Source organism: Anas platyrhynchos, chromosome 1, assembly GCF_047663525.1.
Source record: "Anas platyrhynchos isolate ZD024472 breed Pekin duck chromosome 1, IASCAAS_PekinDuck_T2T, whole genome shotgun sequence".
NCBI lineage: Eukaryota > Metazoa > Chordata > Aves > Anseriformes > Anatidae > Anas > Anas platyrhynchos.
This window is the reverse complement of record NC_092587.1, coordinates 122,835,970-122,854,475: the sequence shown is the minus strand read 5'-3', so window position 1 is coordinate 122,854,475 and position 18,506 is coordinate 122,835,970. Positions and strand designations below refer to the sequence as shown.

Genomic DNA, 18,506 nt, shown 5'->3' with positions numbered 1-18,506 from the left:
TAACAGCGATGATATTCTTAAGAATGCCAGTAAAGAATTCTGTGTAACAGGATGAGCATTAATTCAATTACCTCAAAACTCTCATAACCTGTTGTGAAATTGATCCCATTTTCAGAAAGTCGTAACCTGGGATGATTCCTTGCACCTCCTTTTTCTTTTCTTATACATAATATTTTATAAAGAAAAAAAAATCTATTTGTATTTGAAAATTTCACTATATTTACTGAAGCTAGGACATTCAGCTTGGGTCCAGAGCTCCCTCTTACTCATATGGGGGCTTCCCTGCTGTGTGGGACACACAGGATTGAAGTAACACATGTGGCTTATTTTCGTTTGCCTGTATCCTATTAGGACTGTCCTGAATAGTTACAAAGAACATTCTGCAGTTGAAAGCATCTTGAAACTAAATGTTTGCATCCATGTTAACTTTGACTTACTTAGCTCTTCTTGATGAAATGGCTTTCCAGCTCTGAAGTACATCTCTTAAGGGGAATAGTTTAACTATCCAAATTATTCTATTTTTTCCTAACTTTGAGAGCTGCAATGGCAGCAGTGGCTGTGCTTTAAGCACTGCTTCTTGAAACTAGCCTAGTGACATGGCATACGTACTTTGATGAATATGTGATGCTGTTACCCTCTAATAAAGTTCACATAAAATCTAAATTCTTTACTATGGTGCCAAGCTAAGAGAAGCTGTGAAAAGAAAAATTGATAGAAAGTTATGAATCTTAATATAATATTGGCTTTTCTTTGCAAAACATTGTTTATTAGCATAATTATCACTGATAGGAATAAATCACCCTTGAAATCTTTACCTGTCAAGAAAGTAATTGGATTAAAAACCATAATGTGGTGTAAAATAGTGTTGAATTCTAGGGAAAATCCAGGGACTTTCTTCTTGGTAATGGGAACTGTTTTGCTCAGTATTCTTTATCTTCTTTTCCTTTATCCTCCAACAGTGTGATGTACATGAAATTTGTTTTTCTAAATACAGTAATGCCTGTATAAGATTTTTTAACTGGAACCCGGATTACAATGCCTTTGCAAGGCCCTGTCTTCTTTTGTTGGCAAATGGAAGGTAGAACCTTATACCTGTGTTTCCCAACAAACAATTCCTGTTATTATTCTTCCAACAACTACATAAACACTTCCTAAAACCAAGAATTTTCCCTCTTCTTTTGCAGTAGTTAGCGAACCAGTCTGTTACTTTCTCAAATTTGCAGGAAAGGCTATCATCTACATGAGAAGATTTTAAGGAGAACAGAGTTCAGAGCTGTTGTAAAAATGGGTTATTCATAACTTCAACAGCAGTACAATTGCCTATCTTTTATAAAATGTTTGTTTTTCATTCCTTAATAATGACAAAATAGCTGCTTTTTCACTCATTTCATAGGCATACGTAATTTTGGTTTGCAACGTGCTTCGGAGATACCTGGCCCAAATCTCTGCCTGAAGTAAAAGACAGTTTCAAAGTTGGTTCAATTTGCTCAGGGTCATGTCCAGTTGAGTTCTAAGTATCTTCAAGGATAGAATTCCTACCATCTTTCTGGGCAACCTGCTTCAGTCTTTGACTAACTCATTGTGTGTTTTTTGTTTTACTTTCCTAATATCTAACTAGTGCTTCCATGTTGGAGCTTGTGTCTGTCTTTCCTTATCCTTTTGCACTTTTGAGAAGAATTTATGTCCATCTTCGCCAGAACACCCCTTTAGATATTTGAAGACAGCAGGAGTATCTCACCATAACCTCTGAAGCAAAAGCAAAGAAAGTTTCCCCAGCTGCTCTTTGTATCTCCTGTGTTCTAGCCCCTAACTTACCTCTGTATGGTGATAATCATTCTAGGCTAGGGAGTTAAAACTGGGTGTAATGCTTCAGGTGCAGTCTGACAATTGCTGACTCAAGGCAAATAATCACTTTCCCTGAGCTAGGCTGGGTTTGTGGTAATACAGCCTGCTGTTGTTGCAAGGGCATGTTGCTGATGCCTGTTCACCTGTCCACCTGGACCCTCAGGTCCATTTCTGCATAACTGCTCAGCTGCTGCATTGTCTGCAGCCTCTGCTGTTACATGATTTTATTTGGTTACACATTCAGGACTTTGCATGTCTTTGCTTCATGAGGTTCTGTGGTGCTTTTACCCTGCTGGGCAGCTGACTTCCACAGTAGTGCTCTCACCTCACCCTCTTTAAATGAAAAAAGGGAGAATATACAATGGAAAGGGCTCAAGGGTTGAGATAAGGACGGGGAGATCACTCACCAATTACTGTCACAGGCAAAACAGACTCAACACAGGGAGATTAATGTAATTTGTTGCCTACCACTACCAGACTAGAGTGGTAAGAAAAGTAAAATAAAGACACCTTCCCTCCATCAACCCCACCTGTGCCCTCCTTAGGGCTGCGGTCAGTCCCTGACGCTTCATCTCTGCTGCTCCCTCAGGGTCCCTCCCTGCCCCTGCTCCCCGTGGGGTCCCTCCCACGGGATGCCTTCCGGGGCTGCCCACAGGCAGCAGCTCTCCAAGCACTGCTCCCACACGGCTCCATCCCACGGGGTCCATCCCCCAGGAGCAAACTGCTCCAGCACGGGTTCCCCACGGGTGGGTGGCAGCTCCCCCCAGGCCCCCTGCTCCTGCGGGGGCTCTCCATGGGCCGCAGCCTCCTCCAGGCCACATCCACCTGCTCCACCGGGGGCTCCTCCACCCATGGGGGGGCTGCAGCGTGGAGATCTGCTCCATGTGGGACCCATGGGCTGCAGGGGGACAGCCTGCTCCACCAGGGGCCTCTCCCTGCACAGCCCGCAGGGGAACTGCTGCCTCCTGCCTGGAGCACCTCCTGCCCTCCTGCTGCACTCACCTGGGGAGCTGCAGGGCTGCTTCCCTCACAAGTTCTCACCCCTCTCCCCCAGCTGCTGTTGCATGGTGTTTTTTCCTTTCCCTAACTCTGCTCTCCCAGAGGCCCACCCAGTGTTGCTCCCTGGCTCAGTTCTGGCCAGCAGTCGGTCCCTTTTGGAGCCAGCTGGAGCTGGCTATGATCTGATGTGCGACTATGCTGGGCTATGCTTACAGAAGCTGCCCCTGCAACCCCCTTGCTACCAAACCCTTGCCAAGTGAACCAAGTTCAGATTCATGTCAACCAGTTCCTCTGTCCAGCTGAGCTCCCTTTGTTTGCTCTGTCCAGTTTGACATGACCCAGAAGTTTTCAAAGGTTGCATTCCTTCACATCATACAGGTTGTTGATAGAAGCGTTAAATAGTATTGGCCCTAGTGTTGACCCTTAAGAAACATGAGTAGTAACCACTGTTGAGGAAATCCAACTGGCAGCCAGTCAGCCTTTTATGTCTGGCACTTACATATTCGTATGTTACCAACTTGACTGTAAGGATACTAATGGGCAGTTTTGTCACAAGCTGTGGAAAATTCAGTGTAAATACATTTTCTGTTCTCCCCTTGATCGTGGAGCTGGCTGTCCTGTGGAAGACCCTTGTGTTGTTCAGGGTTTATCCTTGGCAGATCTGCGCTGACAGCTCCCAAACCGCTTTCATGTTTGCTGCTTACCTGGAAGTAGCTTCTGGAAAGATTTTCTACATAATATTTCTTGTTAACTGAGCTTAGGCTGACTGCCACGTGGGTCCCTGAAACCTTCTTCTTGAAGGTTGTCATGGTGTCTGCCTTTTTCCAGTCATGAAGACCTGCTCCGATGGACTTTAGTATTTTAGGCTTGCTTAAGTGGTCCTTGACTTGGTATTCTCCTACTAGCTAATGCTGTCCCCTCCCAGCTCCTGCTGCACCCCCAGCCTGCCCGCTGGCAGGACAGAGTGAGGAGCTGGAAAGTCCTTGGCTTGGTGTAAGCACTGCTCTGCAACAATTCAAACATCAGCGTGTTACCAGCACTCTTCCCATCCTAATCCAAGACATAGCACCCTACCAGCTCCTAGGAGGGAAATTAACTCTATCCTAGCTGAAACCAGGACACCCCCATACTATGCCACTAGGATGAAGGATGTGAAATACCTGAGATCAGAACTCAGCAGTAAAGAACAAGGCAAAGAATGTACTCAGTACCATGGCTTTTTCCATGTCAGTTGCATCTTGCTCTGCTGAGCACTGGATTTTTGTTTCCTTAGTCTTTTGCTGCTGATGTGCCTTTAGAAGTCCTTGTTGCCTTTCATCTGCAGTTAGTTTTGCTTCTGAGTTCTGATTTTCCTACACTTGTATGCTTGAACAGTTCTTGTGTATTGCCCTCTCCCACCTTCTTTGTGTTTCCCATTTGCATTAAGTTTGGTCAGGGGTTCCCTGTGCAGTCAAGCTGGCCTCTGCCAAACCTGCTTGGCTCTCTGCTCCTTGCAACAGGCTTTGTTAGAAACAAAGCATTTGTGATTTTTGGTTATATTAAAGATGAATTATTTTGAAGGGTTTCTTAAACATGGTCACTAAAAAGCTTTTTAATGTGCTCTGCTTTGCATTTATAGGACTTGTAAATGTATTCTTTCCTGAAGTTTCATCTTCCTTGAACGATTTTTTTTGTGCAGCCCAGCATAAGGTTCTGTATCTGTAATGAAGGATGAAAGAACACGGCAATATTGGAAAAACTCTTTGGGTTCTTGGTAGAGGTGTAGATGGATGTTGTTCCCGAGTGCAGTTGTGATTAAGGGGTGATAGCCATGATTATGGGAATAGGATTGTCTCAAATAGAAATAACAAGCTTTATGTAATTTCAAATAGTGGTATTAATGAAACAGTTACTGGGATACTGTACTTAAAAAAAAAAAAAGTTATTAAATTGCTGCACTTTTTTCTATTCTTTATTTTTTTGGATACCCTTTGATTTCCAGCCACAGAACATCAGTTTGAATTTTTCTTGCTATCATGCCTTTTTCACCACAAATGTTTGGTTGACGTAACTACTTCTAGATTTTAGCATCCTCTGCGGTGGATCTTTTGGGGAGATTTCTGACATGAAATCTCACTGTAGGCATCTTCCAAATACCATTATGTTTTTGTTAACCTTTTAAAATTTGTAACATCTTGCTTTGATTACTGTAGTTACTGTAGTATTAGAGTGATACTTACATAGCAGCTTGTCTATCATATGAAAATTTAATATCGGGCTGGATGGCATTCTGAAATACGTGCTCTGGAATGAAGAGAAGTTACTGACTTGATGCCCAAGTTTTTGGATGAGGCTTATAGTAAGTAATGCAGGAGGCTGAACCAGATGGTATTAGTGGTACTTCTGGCCTAAACAGTCATCTGCTACAATCAGATTGTGCTTTATGTAGGACACAAAAGGGTTTACCTCGTTACACCAACACTTGGCAGGAGCAGATTCTATCTGTGTTATGAGTATGTATTTTACAGGTTAGGATCAGACGGAGAGATGTAAGTTCTGTTTGGTAGAGGCCAATACCTGTTGTGGTGAGGAATGTTCTTGTCTGCTTTCTCTTGTTACTTTAAACTTAATCATAAAAGGTATAACAGATAATGTAGTTGAGTTCACTAGGGAATTGTTTCTCTTCAAATTAGTAATTAATTCACATGAGTATGCTTTTTTGTTTCCCCAGCCAGTCTTGGTTGGTTACAATCTCTGCATGTTGTTAGCATTTATGGAAAAAAAAAATAGCTCACTGTTTTAAGCACATACTCTGTTCAAACATGCAATCTATTAGTGACGCCTACGTTAACACCATTAGAAGTTATCATTTTATCATTGCAGCTTTTTTTTTTTTTTTTTTTTTTTTTTTTTTACTGGTAAAGAGTTGAATTGCAGCTTTACTATTTATCTGAATGCTGGTTTAATGTCTGTTTGTTTCTTGTTTTTGCAGAAAAATAGAGATAGTACAGTTTGCAAGCCGCACTCGTCAACTGTTTGTTCGTCTGTTAGCCTTAGTCAAATGGGCTAATAATGCTGGAAAGGTGGAAAAGTGTGCGGTAAGTTAGTAACAGAGGTTGGTATGGAATAATTTTTAGTGCTATGGGATTTTGGTACACCCTAACTTTTCCTTGCTATGGAAGTTTAAAACAAACCCAAACTTGTATTTCACAGGCAAAGGTATACTAAGTGACAACCAGTTTCCTCCTATTAGAAAAATGTATAATACTGTCTCGTAACAGGTCATGTTCCCAAAAACTCAGTGGTAGCAAATGAAAAAGACATGTCTGCACGGAGTTTCTAGGAGTGCTCGGGGGTTAGGCGATAGGCTGGGGAGGGTGGCGATCTCAGTGTGTTAGTTCTTATCATTTTCATCCTGTTCTTGGCTAAATATGAGTACAGCCCAGAATGTTGCAAACCAAACACCAAGCCTGGAGTGATGACAAACAAGTTTGGTAGCATTCCGGTAGGAATCATCAGATAAAGAGCTGTGAGGCTTCACAGATCCTCCACAGCATCAGAAATGGCATGCAGATTTAAAGTGTCCTCAGCATCTGAATGTAAGAAATGGCCGGAGCATTTGTTCTTTGTTTTACACATGTGATTACTTGAGTGGAAAGGAAGTAACAGACAGGGATAGAATCATCTCAGTCCTATGTGCTCTAGATGAGCTGAATGTAAACAGCCATTGACTTGTGATTATTTTTTTTTGACATTCTTTTTCCTTCCCCTTGTCTTCTACAGATGATATCAAGTTTTTTAGATCAGCAAGCCATTCTGTTTGTGGACACTGCTGATCGTCTGGCATCTCTAGCTAGAGATGCGTTGGTTCATGCTCGTCTACCTAGTTTTGCTATCCCATATGCAATTGATGTTCTGACAACTGGATCATACCCACGTCTGCCTACCTGCATTAGGGTAAATAACGCTACAGTATGTTTTGGGGTGAGAGGGATCCCAGTCAAATGCATGCTAATTAACCTAATTTTCTGATATGTGCAAATGGAAGTTTAGTTTAATACAGGCATAAAGTCTCTATAGTGTCAGTTTCTGACAGAGCACTTCCTATTTGAAAAAGGTTTCCTTTCCCAATAAAACATTCTTTCAGTTTAAACTGGTTCTGCTCTAGGGTGAGTATAGTAACAACTTTTCTTTGCATTCTTTATCAATTTGTACATGCTAAGACACCATCCCAGAAAAATGCGGTGTAAAAATTAGTGGCATCTGATGTTCTCTGTTTTGGCTATAGCATATTATATTTGGAAATGTACTGAACTAATCACTGATCTCTTTAATGCTGCTGCCTTTTCTTACTGATGAAATGCAAAATAAGAAGATTTGTGAAGAAATATAAACAACAGTATCTGTGACTTAGACCTACAGCTTCAGATAAGGAATAGCTTTCAAATGTTAGTATTTAACAATGAGTTTAGCCTGTTGTAAGGCCAAGAATTGTTTTGACTGATCCAAGTTGAGCAGTTTTATTCCGTGATATCAGCCTCAGGTAAAATGTAAATAATTGGGGGGGTGGGGTTGGAAACAGCTTTCCTCATCTGTATTAGCCTGTAGTATTAATATTTTCAGACTCCTGATAAGTTTCTGTCATTGCTTCTGGTAATGTATTAAATGTGTTTGAGATGTGTAGATTATTTCGTGTTTATTTTAACAGGATAAAATTATCCCTCCTGACCCAATTACAAAGAGTGAAAAGCAAACCACCCTTCATCAGCTAAACCAGATTCTTCGACATCGACTAGTGACTACAGATCTCCCTCCCCAGTTGGCAAATCTTACAGTTGGTAAGAACAGCAATTACTTCTTGAAGTTGTTTTTTTTTTTTTTTTTTTTTTTTAAAAAAAAAAAAGGCTAAAAACTGAAGTGAGATTGTTAGGCAGTCATCAGGCATCTTTGATCTATAAAACTGGGATTCTGTCTCGGCATGTCAAATTATGTCTTTTCCCGTATTGAGAAATGAGGACACTCAGAATCTTGCTGAAATATTTACTTTCAAACAGAAACCTTTTGCAGGTGGTAGCAAAAGGTTGTAGACACTGCCTTGCTCTTTCAACAAGTGTATTATGAAAGGTTCTCCCCCTTTCTAAGACAATACTGTAACAAATAGAGATGCTCATTTCCTGGTCCACGTTAAACCTAACAGTGTGACTGCTTTGCCTTAAGTTACTTTAAAAATGCAATATAATTATACTGTTAGGTGTTTCTTGTAGTAACTTGGAATTTTAGCTTAAGCAAGTTACTCAAATGTTGCTTTTTTTAGTCTGTTTTGATATTCATCTTCACGCATGAAATCTGTTCGTATTTCTGCACGCATTTTGTTCTGTGGCTCATTGCAGCTCCAGATCTCTTAATTAACAGAGATTTGTTTTGAGATCTGTTTTCATTTAGCCTAAGTAGTGGTAGACATTATGATGACGTTTTGTCTTTTTTTTAAACAGGCAGGGTGGCTATAAAATAGATAAATAGATTATTGCAGAATCACAGACAGAAAATGGGTCTGGGATAGACTTAGGCCATACTCTTCACTAACACAATATTAGCCACATATAACTCATACCCCACAGATCTAGACTGTTTCTGAAAAATCATAGTAATAGTTTTCACTGATTCCTATGTAAACTTGCAATACCAATATTAGTCTTTTTTTTTTGGTCTAACTATAGTGTAAATGTATTGTAAATACACATCTGAGTCTTCAGATTGTTTAGTTAACATTTCAATGATTAGTAGTTTCTGGTTTGGACTTTGTTTTAAGAGTATGTCTGGCATGCTTCAGAATATGCAACTTTGAGTTTCAATGGTTAAAATTTCAGTAGGATTTTTTCTAAATTTCAAGAATTGTAAAGGTGTATGTATGACATGTTTTGTTAGGTGATTGAAAAGATTGACCCACAGTTTATATTAATGATTTGCACCAAATTGTCTGCTTTGCTACTCATTCTCTTTATGACCTTACTTACATAATTTTGGCCATCTTTGTTCCCAGCTCTTGAAACTGATAGCAGTGTTTACAAAAATGTAAGGACATACGTGTCAATTGCATAAATAGTGTACCTAATCTTTGCTTGTGTGCATATATATAAATTGTGCAAAAGTGTATCTTCCCTACATAAAAATGAAGTTAAAATATTTTAATGTTAAGTAAATGGTTTGCAGTGATATAACGTGTTTTCAATGCTAGCCTGGACTTTTTCTTCGTGAACCTCTTTTGAATATTGCTTCAAGTACTAGTTATTGAGATAGCAAAGAATTGGAAAATTAAGGTAGACATTTTGTTTATGTAACTTGACATGCTAGCAGTCAACTCAATGTTACTCTGTGTTAAAGTAGCACAAAGGCTAAATTATCCTGACTGAAGTACTGCTGTGCAAGACAGTTGGGGACTTCTGTCCACGCTGCTTATTGGTGCTGGTCCTGTTATATAAGCAGCTGTCACGTCTTCAGAGTGGAACAGAAACATACGCAGCAGAGCAAAGATTACAGGGAAGTAATCCATGTGAGTGCCAGGAGCTACTACACTGATATTATCACAGAATAGTTTGGGTTGGAAGGGATCTGAAAGAACATCCAGTTCCATCCCCCCTGCCATGGGCAGGGACACCTCCCCCCAGCTCAGGCTGCCCAAAGCCCCATCCAGCCTGGCCTTGAGCACCTCCAGGGATGGGGCAGCCACAGCTTCTCTGGGCAGCCTGTGCCGGTACCAGCCTCTGAGTAAAGGATTCCCTCCTTAACATCTAATCTAAATTTCCCCTCTTTTAGTTTAAAACCATTACCCCTTGTCTTATCACTGTCTGCCCACTGTATAAGGCATCTTGTAAGACTGAGGAAAATAAAACGTTTTCTTCTTCCTTAGCTAATGGCCGTGTGAAATTCCGAGTTGAGGGGGAGTTTGAGGCCACCTTGACTGTGATGGGTGATGACCCTGACATCCCCTGGCGCCTTCTCAAGCTGGAAATTTTGGTCGAAGACAAGGAAACCGGCGGTAATAATAATAATAATAATAATAATAATAATAATAATAATAATAATAATAAAAATATTTACACTTCAATGTAAACGTGGTGTTTCTGTCTGGTACAGCAGATCTTGTTTATACGCTGTCTTGCGTATCACAACTTGAGATAATGAAGCAGCATATAGATGTCTGGTTTTCACCATACTCTGTATGCTTTTGATACCTTACCAGTAGTAGTCTGTGACATTACAGTAGACTGAGTAAAATTTACAGAGTAAACCAAGGATTGTGTTACTTTGTTAGAAAGTCCAGTGTGGCAATTGCTTTGTATGGTTTTTATGATTTATTAATTTTTTATAATCTAATTATTTTAAATACCTGCTTTCCTGATGTCTTGTGAATTATTTTTAATTCCTGAAAGATGGTCGAGCCTTGGTTCACAGCATGCAGATCAACTTCATCCATCAGTTGGTCCAGTCCCGGCTGTTCGCTGATGAAAAGCCACTTCAGGACATGTACAGCTGTCTGCGTATCCTTCTGAAAGTTGTTTCTGAATAAGTTGTGTGATGTAGTCTTACCCTTTCTGGTAGCTGGAAGTCAAGAAAGATGGATGCCCTATTAAGCTAAGGAGAAATGTCTGGAATTAGAGTAAAAAGTGATGGCCTTGGAGATGGTTATTCTCACTTGCCTGTGTATTAAAAAAAAATATTTTACACACTTAACAAAGGTAAGGTGCTTGAAACATCAGGCAGTGCAGTAAGTCAGTGAAGCAGCAGCTGTTTGCATGTGTTGATTCTGGAGATGGAATACAGTGCTGCATTAAAGATATGTGAGCTGACAATTCTTCCTGTAGAACTGTAGTTCCGTAGTATAAAAAACAAACAAAACAACCCTTGGATTCTGTTTGTGTGTGTTTATCTCTGGATTAGTTAATTAGTGTGTTTTCAGGTAGCATCTCGTCTGACTTTTGTGACGAATGGGTTTAGGTCACATACAGAAATGGATTTATGTAGTTTACGGATTCTTCGGATGTGTTCTATTTTCTTAACTCCGTTCCTCAGACTCCTTCTGCTTAGCGCTTCAGCTGGAAGTCTTGCATTCACAAACACTAATGCTGATTCGAGAGCGCTGGGGTGACCTAGTGCAAGTAGAGCGATACCATGCAGGAAAGTGCCTCTCACTCTCTGTTTGGAAGTAAGTTGATTTAAAAAGGGCTATTAACAATAAATGAAACAATAGGAACCTTTTCATTTACAAGCCTGAGCCAGAATTTTCAGAACTGTATTTTCTTCTTGATGTGGGACTCTGAGATTCGTGTTATTAAGTACCTATGTGTTGCTGTACTTGCAAAGAAGTGAGGGGTGTACATGAGAACAGTGGATGCAGTCATAAAATCAGCTCATATTTATGTGAATATATAAATAAATGGACAATTCTTTGTTAGTCTTTCACTGTAGCTATTGCTTGACTTACACTAGACAAAATAAAATATAAAATCCAAGGGCTCTTCTGATTCCTATGTTGAGTTTGCAGCCATCTAAGACTTATGTGGGTATTGTTTACTAATGTCTCTGCATTAAAAGGTTAAACAAAAATGTTTTTTCAGTTCAGCTTAGGTAATACTATTTTTGTGCAGAACTCTCAGAATCAAGGGTTAGCTATTGGAAAGCATACTTCATGCTACTCCAATTACATGTTTTAATTTTTCTTTTTATTTTAAGCCAACAGGTGCTTGGCAGGAAAACGGGGACTGCTTCTGTTCACAAGGTCACTATTAAGATTGATGAGACTGATGTTTCAAAACCCTTACAAATATCTCATGAACCTCCACTGCCAGCGTGTGATTCTAAGCTGATGGAAAGAGCCATGAAGGTAAGTTTGCTTTGCCATAGTCATCTAGTTTTATAAATGAGCAACTTAAAAACATTTGTTCTGCTTTGATTCCTAGCAGTACTAAGATTTACACTCACGTTACTCTAGGTCACAGTGTGTTATGTTGTGACTAAATTGTTGTTACAAACTAGTGGTCTTCATTTTCTTTAGAGTTACACCAGTTTTTCCAGTGCCTTTTATACCACCTCTGATGACAAAATTCTGGGGCTGGGAGGGAACAGCAGCAAAATTTGAGTTACGGTTAGTGCTTGGTGTGAAATACTTCATAAGGAGCCAGTTCTTCCCTTTCCTGTCTTGGAGATGCTGCGTAGCCTTCCACTGAAACTCAGCTTCCCCATGTGGCTTGAGCTGGCTCCTCAGCAGTGCTATTCAGTTTAGAAAATCTTACGTTATGGTTTGGAAATATACAAAAGAGTTAATGTGGGTTGCTTGTTACGAGGGTTATTCAAGGCTTGGTTTTAAGTTATCACTAATGAAGTCATTGTCAATTTGAGATTTATCAATGTTAATGCTGGTTCCCTTTAACTACTTGCTCAGAGCTTAGAAATTTTATTGGCTGTGGTGTAAATGCTGCTGCTCTACTGTTGGAATAATGATCTTAGGTTTAATGATGTAGATAGCATGTTGCATTTGTTTGTTTAAGATAATACACAAAGCTGGCACAAACATATGGCTAAGTGGGTTATTATACATCAGCGTACTGAAAATTTCTTGTAGCAGTAGAAGCTGGAGTCAATTGTTAGTGAAGACAGGGACTTGACTGGCTGCTGAGTTGAAATATTCTTGTGAATGGATAAACATTTGATTTTAAGACCTTGCCTTGGAAAGCTGTCTTTTAGGTGAAGGTTGTTCTGGTATACCTGAAGGCAGGTACTGAAATTCTTTGTAATTCTGTGCTGGTATAAAACTCTTCTTCATTTATCTCCTGTGCTAGAATAAAATTTGGGTTTAATTCACCTTGAACAGTTTTCAAAACAGCATGATGTTAACTAGAGAAAGGGTCTGTAGTAAGCTGTGGCTTTGCTTATGCAAAATATGTAAAGAATGTAACTAATGCGAATGGATATGAATGCGAATGCTTCAATTTGTGTTGCACAAGTCACTTACAGTGAATATAAGCTGGTGACATGAGCTTCAGTGCTGGAAGTGCAACAAGCCTGTAGAGAATTCCTAGATTCAGTAGCTCATTTTCACACTCTGTCACTGCATCTTAACCCTATTGTTACCCTATTAGCAAAACTAGAACTAGTATGTTATATTTCATGCTATAGTTACATATGTATTTGGACCACGAAGGAGGGCCATAAAAATGATCAGAGGACTGGAGCTGGAACACATCTCCTATGAAACGAGGCTGAGAGAGCTGAGGTCGTTCGGCCTGGAGAAGAGAAGACTCTGGGGAGACCTTATAGTGGCCTTCCAGTACCTAAAGGGGGCCTACAGGAAAGCTGGGGAGGGATTCTGTCAGGGAGTGTAGGGATAGGACAAGCAGTAAGTAACAGCTCTAAACTAAAAGAGGGGAGTTTTAGATTAGATGTGAGGAGGAAATTCTTCACTCAGAGGGTGGTGAGGCACTGGGAGAGGTTGCCCAGAGAAGCTGTGGCTGCCCCAGCCCTGGAGGTGTTCAAGGCCAGGTTGGATGGGGCCTTGGGCAACCTGGTTTAGTGGGTGGCGTCCCTGATCATGGCTGGGGGAGGGAGGTTGGAACTACATGTAGATGATCTTTAAGGTCCTTTCAACCAAACTATTCTATGATTCTGTGATTTTGTAGAGGCAATCACATTCTAATAGAGTTTTGTTTATTTTTCCTTAGCTTAGGCTAGTTATAAATGCTAAGGTGGAGAATACTCCAGCCTTTATCCAGAACAAGTAGGTGTGCACAGGAAGTGATAACAGCATAGTTTGTAAAACTTTTCTTTTACGTTTTCTTCTACTCTCAAAAGCCCTCCCGCTGCATGCTTCACAGGCAACATCATATGTTTGTCGTGTTTTGTAGTGACCCAAATACTAAGGTTAATGTATTTGATTCACCACAGTTCTCAGCAAATTAATTCCAGAATGATCATTTTATTAAACATTGTTCTTGTGTGCTAGTTCATAAAGCTTATGCATCAAACTTGAACTTGTTTGCTCACGTGGTTTTTTTTTGTTTTCTTTTTTTTTTTTTACAGATTGACCATCTATCAATAGAAAAACTCCTGATAGACAGTGTGCATGCAAGATCTCATCAGAAACTCCAGGAGCTGAAAGCCATTCTTAAGAGCTACAATGTTAATGACAACTGTATGTGTTTTCTACTGAACATTATTTCAAGTTTATTTCCCTTTATGCCTGGGAACGTTTTTCCTTTTTCTTGTTGTTTCTTGTTTTCATTAATTTGAACAAAATACATGAACAAAAATAAAAGGCAGTGTGCTCAAAAATAGGACCTAGCATTAAATGATTATGCATTGATAACTAAAATACTCAACAATATCTACCTTTAATGTAGTATAATAGGTAAAGTTGATAGAGTATTATATTTGGTGACCTATTCTCTGTAAACACCAGTGATAGGACCCACAGGAACGGGGTTAAGTTGAGGCAGGGGAAGTTTAGGCTTGACATCAGGAAGAGGTTCTTCACCGAGAGGGTGGTTGCACAGTGGAACAGGCTCCCCAGGGACGTAGTCACTGCACCAAGCCTGTCTGAATTTAAGGAGTGATTGGACTGTGCACTTAGTCACATGGTCTAAACTTTTGGATAGACCTGTGCGGTGCCAGAAGTTGGACTTGATGATCCTTATGGGGCCCTTCCAACTCGGGATAATCTATGATTCTATGATTTTGGCTAGAATGATTAAACATTGTCTATTGTGAAACTTGTTTGGAATCGAAAGCAAATCTTCCACTTTCTTGAATTGGTTTTGGGTGAAGACCTTGCTTTAATTGCTTTCAAAACATTTGGGATTCAAATTGAACCTGTAATCTTGAAGCAGTGAGTTAGAAGTTATTCAAGGATTTATAATCTTTGTCAAATTTAGTCTGTTTCTTCTGGCTGGTTTATTATTAGCACTTTTTTCATAGAGAAATTCTTGTATTCAATTCCCTCTTTATATTGAGTGTAATAATGTGCAAATACTCATACTGAATTCAGGACTGCTGGAAGTAGATTGTTCCTATTAAAAATAAACAGGTTTGAGTGTTATAATGGGCTGAGTTTTAATATGATGGGCTTGTGTCAAATTATTAACATCCTGTTTTTTTTGTTGTTTAGCATTCATTGAGACAGCTCTTCCAACTCTTGTAATTCCAATTTTGGAACCATGTGGTCGATCAGAGTGTCTGCATGTTTTTGTCGATCTTCATTCTGGAATGTTTCAACTGATGCTCTATGGTGCTGGTAAGTAGGTGAAAAAACAGGCTGTATTTGATATCTTGCAACAACCTTGTATTATGAGGTTATTTTGTGTGAACAGCTCTGTCAAATCTGTGAAGCTCTGTAAGTAAATAAGAGTTAAGCAAATAAAAACTGCATGTTGACTAATCAGATAGGTCTTTGAGTTTATGAGGAATGGAAAAGTGGATCTTTGCGTTCAAGGTCTACAGTTCAGTTAAGCATCTTTTAAGAGCAGGACAGACTTAAGCATTGTTAGGCATCATTTGCAATTCTTGTTCTTTATGGCTCGTGATCCCTGGGCAGTACTGGTAATTGATGCAGTCATTTCATATGGGCCTAACTGAGAATTGCATTATGTGACTTTAAATGTTTTGAGATATTGGTTCAAGTCGAACTTGAGGTTTCAGATTACCTTAAAAAAAAAAAAAAGAGAGAGAGAGAAAAGTTAATTCTTTTAACTTAATTGCATAAAAATGTACTACTTTGGTTCTACAGGCATTATGGGTCGTTTGTTCTGTGTCTTAATTGTGGTTGTTAAATTAGATGAGACATTTTCATTAACAGGTCAAAAGTTTGCTGTTTTAAGAACAGCTGTTAAGATCATTTACTCACCTAATATTCTTACAGATCAACTGACGCTGGATGACATAGAGAAGTCTGTTAATGATGATATGAAACGTATCATTCCTTGGCTCCAGCAGCTCAAGTAAGTGACTTGTATAATTAATTTAGTTTGCACAGAATGAATCACCATGTTTATATTTTGGATGAGCATACTTGCTTGGCTTTGTGCTTTGCCACAGTAGGGAATATCCTTCCTCTCTGTTCTAAGCAAATTTGAGTATTTGCTGTCTCCTCTAAATGGATGGAGGAAGTTCTGGTTTTGCTGGAAGATTATTCCATAGTCCTCCTTTAGTTTGCCTTGTTGCTTGTAGCCTCAGGTGTTGCTGTGTGCACATGTTGTGTGAGGTCTTCTCACTTTGTCAGTAGCAGATCACTTGCTTCCTAGGGTTCTCATTTTGTTTCCATGCTCATTTTCCATCTCCTCTACTCCACTCTGTTTCTACAGCTGAGTTCTGCTTGTTTCTCAGCAAGAACAATCTCCCTTTTCACAATACAGAGGGAAAACCAGGAATTGGCCTGGAATGATTTAAAGAGTATCTTGTCTATCTTCTAACACCTCAGCCCTTGCTGGTTTAAACCTCTGCCCTTTATAAAGCCCTGAGATTTAGGCACAAGGTACATTTGGCTCCCCTGTAAGAGGCTGTAGCAACTAATACAAATACGGTTTGCATCTGCATGAAAATTGAGTTCCACCTGCTCAGTCTTTTTGGAAATTCCCAGGACTCTGAGCTAATTGCAGAGTGAACCCTCTGTTTGAGGAATTTTGCTTCTAAAAGAAGCATGATGACGCATGAAGCACTGGCACCCTGGAGAAACTAATCAACCTCCCTTTGTTATAGATAATGTACTCCGGATAATGGCTTGGGTAGTGCTGCTGTTTTTGAGGAAGCTAGGCAGTCCTGTGAAATGTCTTTTAGGACAGATACCTCATATGTATCTATGAGAATAAACATGGCTTCTCCTGATGGAGGGATGTTGAACACCCACACCTTTTACTGCTGTGCTCAGTGGAATTTTCACTGAGAAATTAAGCCACGCATTTCTGAGGCCCTTAGAGCCTAGCTACGATTTCTAGTCTTGCCACTGGTCAAAATCCATCAGGGCAGAAAAAAGTTTAAATCCAAACATCAGAATAAATTTGGTGTCTTGCTGTGGCTCTTCGCTTTCAAACTTACTCAGGTGAATGAGTTTGTTTATAATATAATCTAGAGTGACATTAATCCATCCTAGGTGACTTCCTGACTGTATTGTGTACCATTGTACAGGAGCAAAGACCTACTTTTCTATACCAAAAATAATTGAAAATGCTAAATCATAAAATGACTGTAATCTGCATGGTTTACAACTTATCCCTTCTTTTTTAGATTGTAATTTTATATCGTGTTCTGTATAAAAATGATTATATATTCCTTGAGCAAATAATGTCAGAGCTTTTCTTCATAAATTAGCAGCTATCTGTTACCCAAGCTGAAGACCATATATAATGAGAGTAATAAGAAAATATAACCTCAGGAAATTTTCTGTGTGATTTTCTGTGTTTAGCTTGTTTGGCAATGTTAGGTGTTGTCTTGCAATCTGACTGGGTCTTCATTTGACACTAATGCTTTGAACAGCAATGTACTAGAATAATTTAAAACAGTCTTGGGGTACTAATGCCTTTATTTCATTGTAAGGTTCTGGCTTGGACAGCAGCGTTGCAAACAGTCTATAAAGCATCTGCCTACAGTAAGCAGTGAAACTCTTCAGCTAGCTAATTACGCTAGCCATCCAGTGGGAAACCTTTCCAAACACAAATTGTTTATCAAACTCACTCGCCTTCCACAGTACTACATTGTAAGTAACTGAAAAATGCTTCTTATCTTTTGTTCTCAGGCAGTTCATACGGGTAACTCTAACATTAGGAACAAAGTCATAGCTGTAATCCTTTTGCCTCTAACATTTTTCTACCTACTTTGTCAGTGGATTTGTTAAGCAGTTAGGTTCGTGGAGAGGAGGGACATAAATATTTATTACTCTGTGGCTGTAGTATTGTTTTCTTACTTTCTGAAGGTTTAGTCTGCCTTCTCTTCTTGGATCCCTTTCTGAGCCACGAGTATAAATATCTTAAAAAAAGAGTATATTTTCTTTGAAAGGGGGAAGGATAGGAACTGATGTAGACATATTCTTAATTGAGGGTCTTGTTGATTTGTTGTTTTGTTTAAATATAGGTTGTAGAGATGTTTGACGTTTCTGGCAACCCCACAGAACTAGAGTACAAGTACCATTTTCTCTCTGTGAGCTATGCTGAAGGAGATGACAGTCCTGCTACTGCACTTTTATTACAACAGTTCAAACCAAACATTGAAGAGTTGGTACTAGACACAAAAAGTGGGAAACAAATGAAAAGTGGTGTCAAGCGCAAGGTATGTGCTTCAGAAGCCTTCGGGCTAGTACTAGAGTGTGGAAACCAAAGACATGTTCTGAACATTAGTACCAGTTTTAGTATTATTTCAAAGTTTGTGTAGCTGACAACTTACATTGAGGCTTGGTTCTCTGGGCTAGCTTCCCTGGGGAGGTGTTGGGAAACTATTTTGCAATGGTTATTGTCTTTTAATTGGTGCCAGGCCTTCTCAGCTGGCCTGAAGAGCCAAGGCAGAATGCTGGGCAGAGGTAGCTAGAGTAGCTCGTATAAGCAAAGTGCTGGTATCTGTATGATATGCTTAGTGCCATATAGACCACGTAGTCTCTGAAAGACTTGCGGGAGCTGATAAGAGCTACTTCAGGTCAGGTTGAGCTGGCT

At 39.6% G+C, this 18,506-nt stretch overlaps 1 protein-coding gene across 1 annotated transcript in view; it reads left to right on the top strand.

Moving 5' to 3' along the window:
- Positions 1-18,506, top strand: part of MED14 (mediator complex subunit 14) — a 37,448-nt gene that overhangs the window by 2,694 nt on the left and 16,248 nt on the right. Inside the window, exons 3-14 of the mRNA XM_027449005.3 lie at positions 5,816-5,921; positions 6,607-6,780; positions 7,532-7,661; positions 9,731-9,859; positions 10,254-10,361; positions 10,894-11,026; positions 11,554-11,704; positions 13,897-14,008; positions 14,981-15,106; positions 15,731-15,809; positions 17,401-17,560; positions 17,935-18,129. Coding sequence (XP_027304806.1) covers positions 5,816-5,921; positions 6,607-6,780; positions 7,532-7,661; positions 9,731-9,859; positions 10,254-10,361; positions 10,894-11,026; positions 11,554-11,704; positions 13,897-14,008; positions 14,981-15,106; positions 15,731-15,809; positions 17,401-17,560; positions 17,935-18,129 — 1,603 coding nt within the window. The remainder of the gene's footprint in view (positions 1-5,815; positions 5,922-6,606; positions 6,781-7,531; positions 7,662-9,730; positions 9,860-10,253; positions 10,362-10,893; positions 11,027-11,553; positions 11,705-13,896; positions 14,009-14,980; positions 15,107-15,730; positions 15,810-17,400; positions 17,561-17,934; positions 18,130-18,506) is intronic.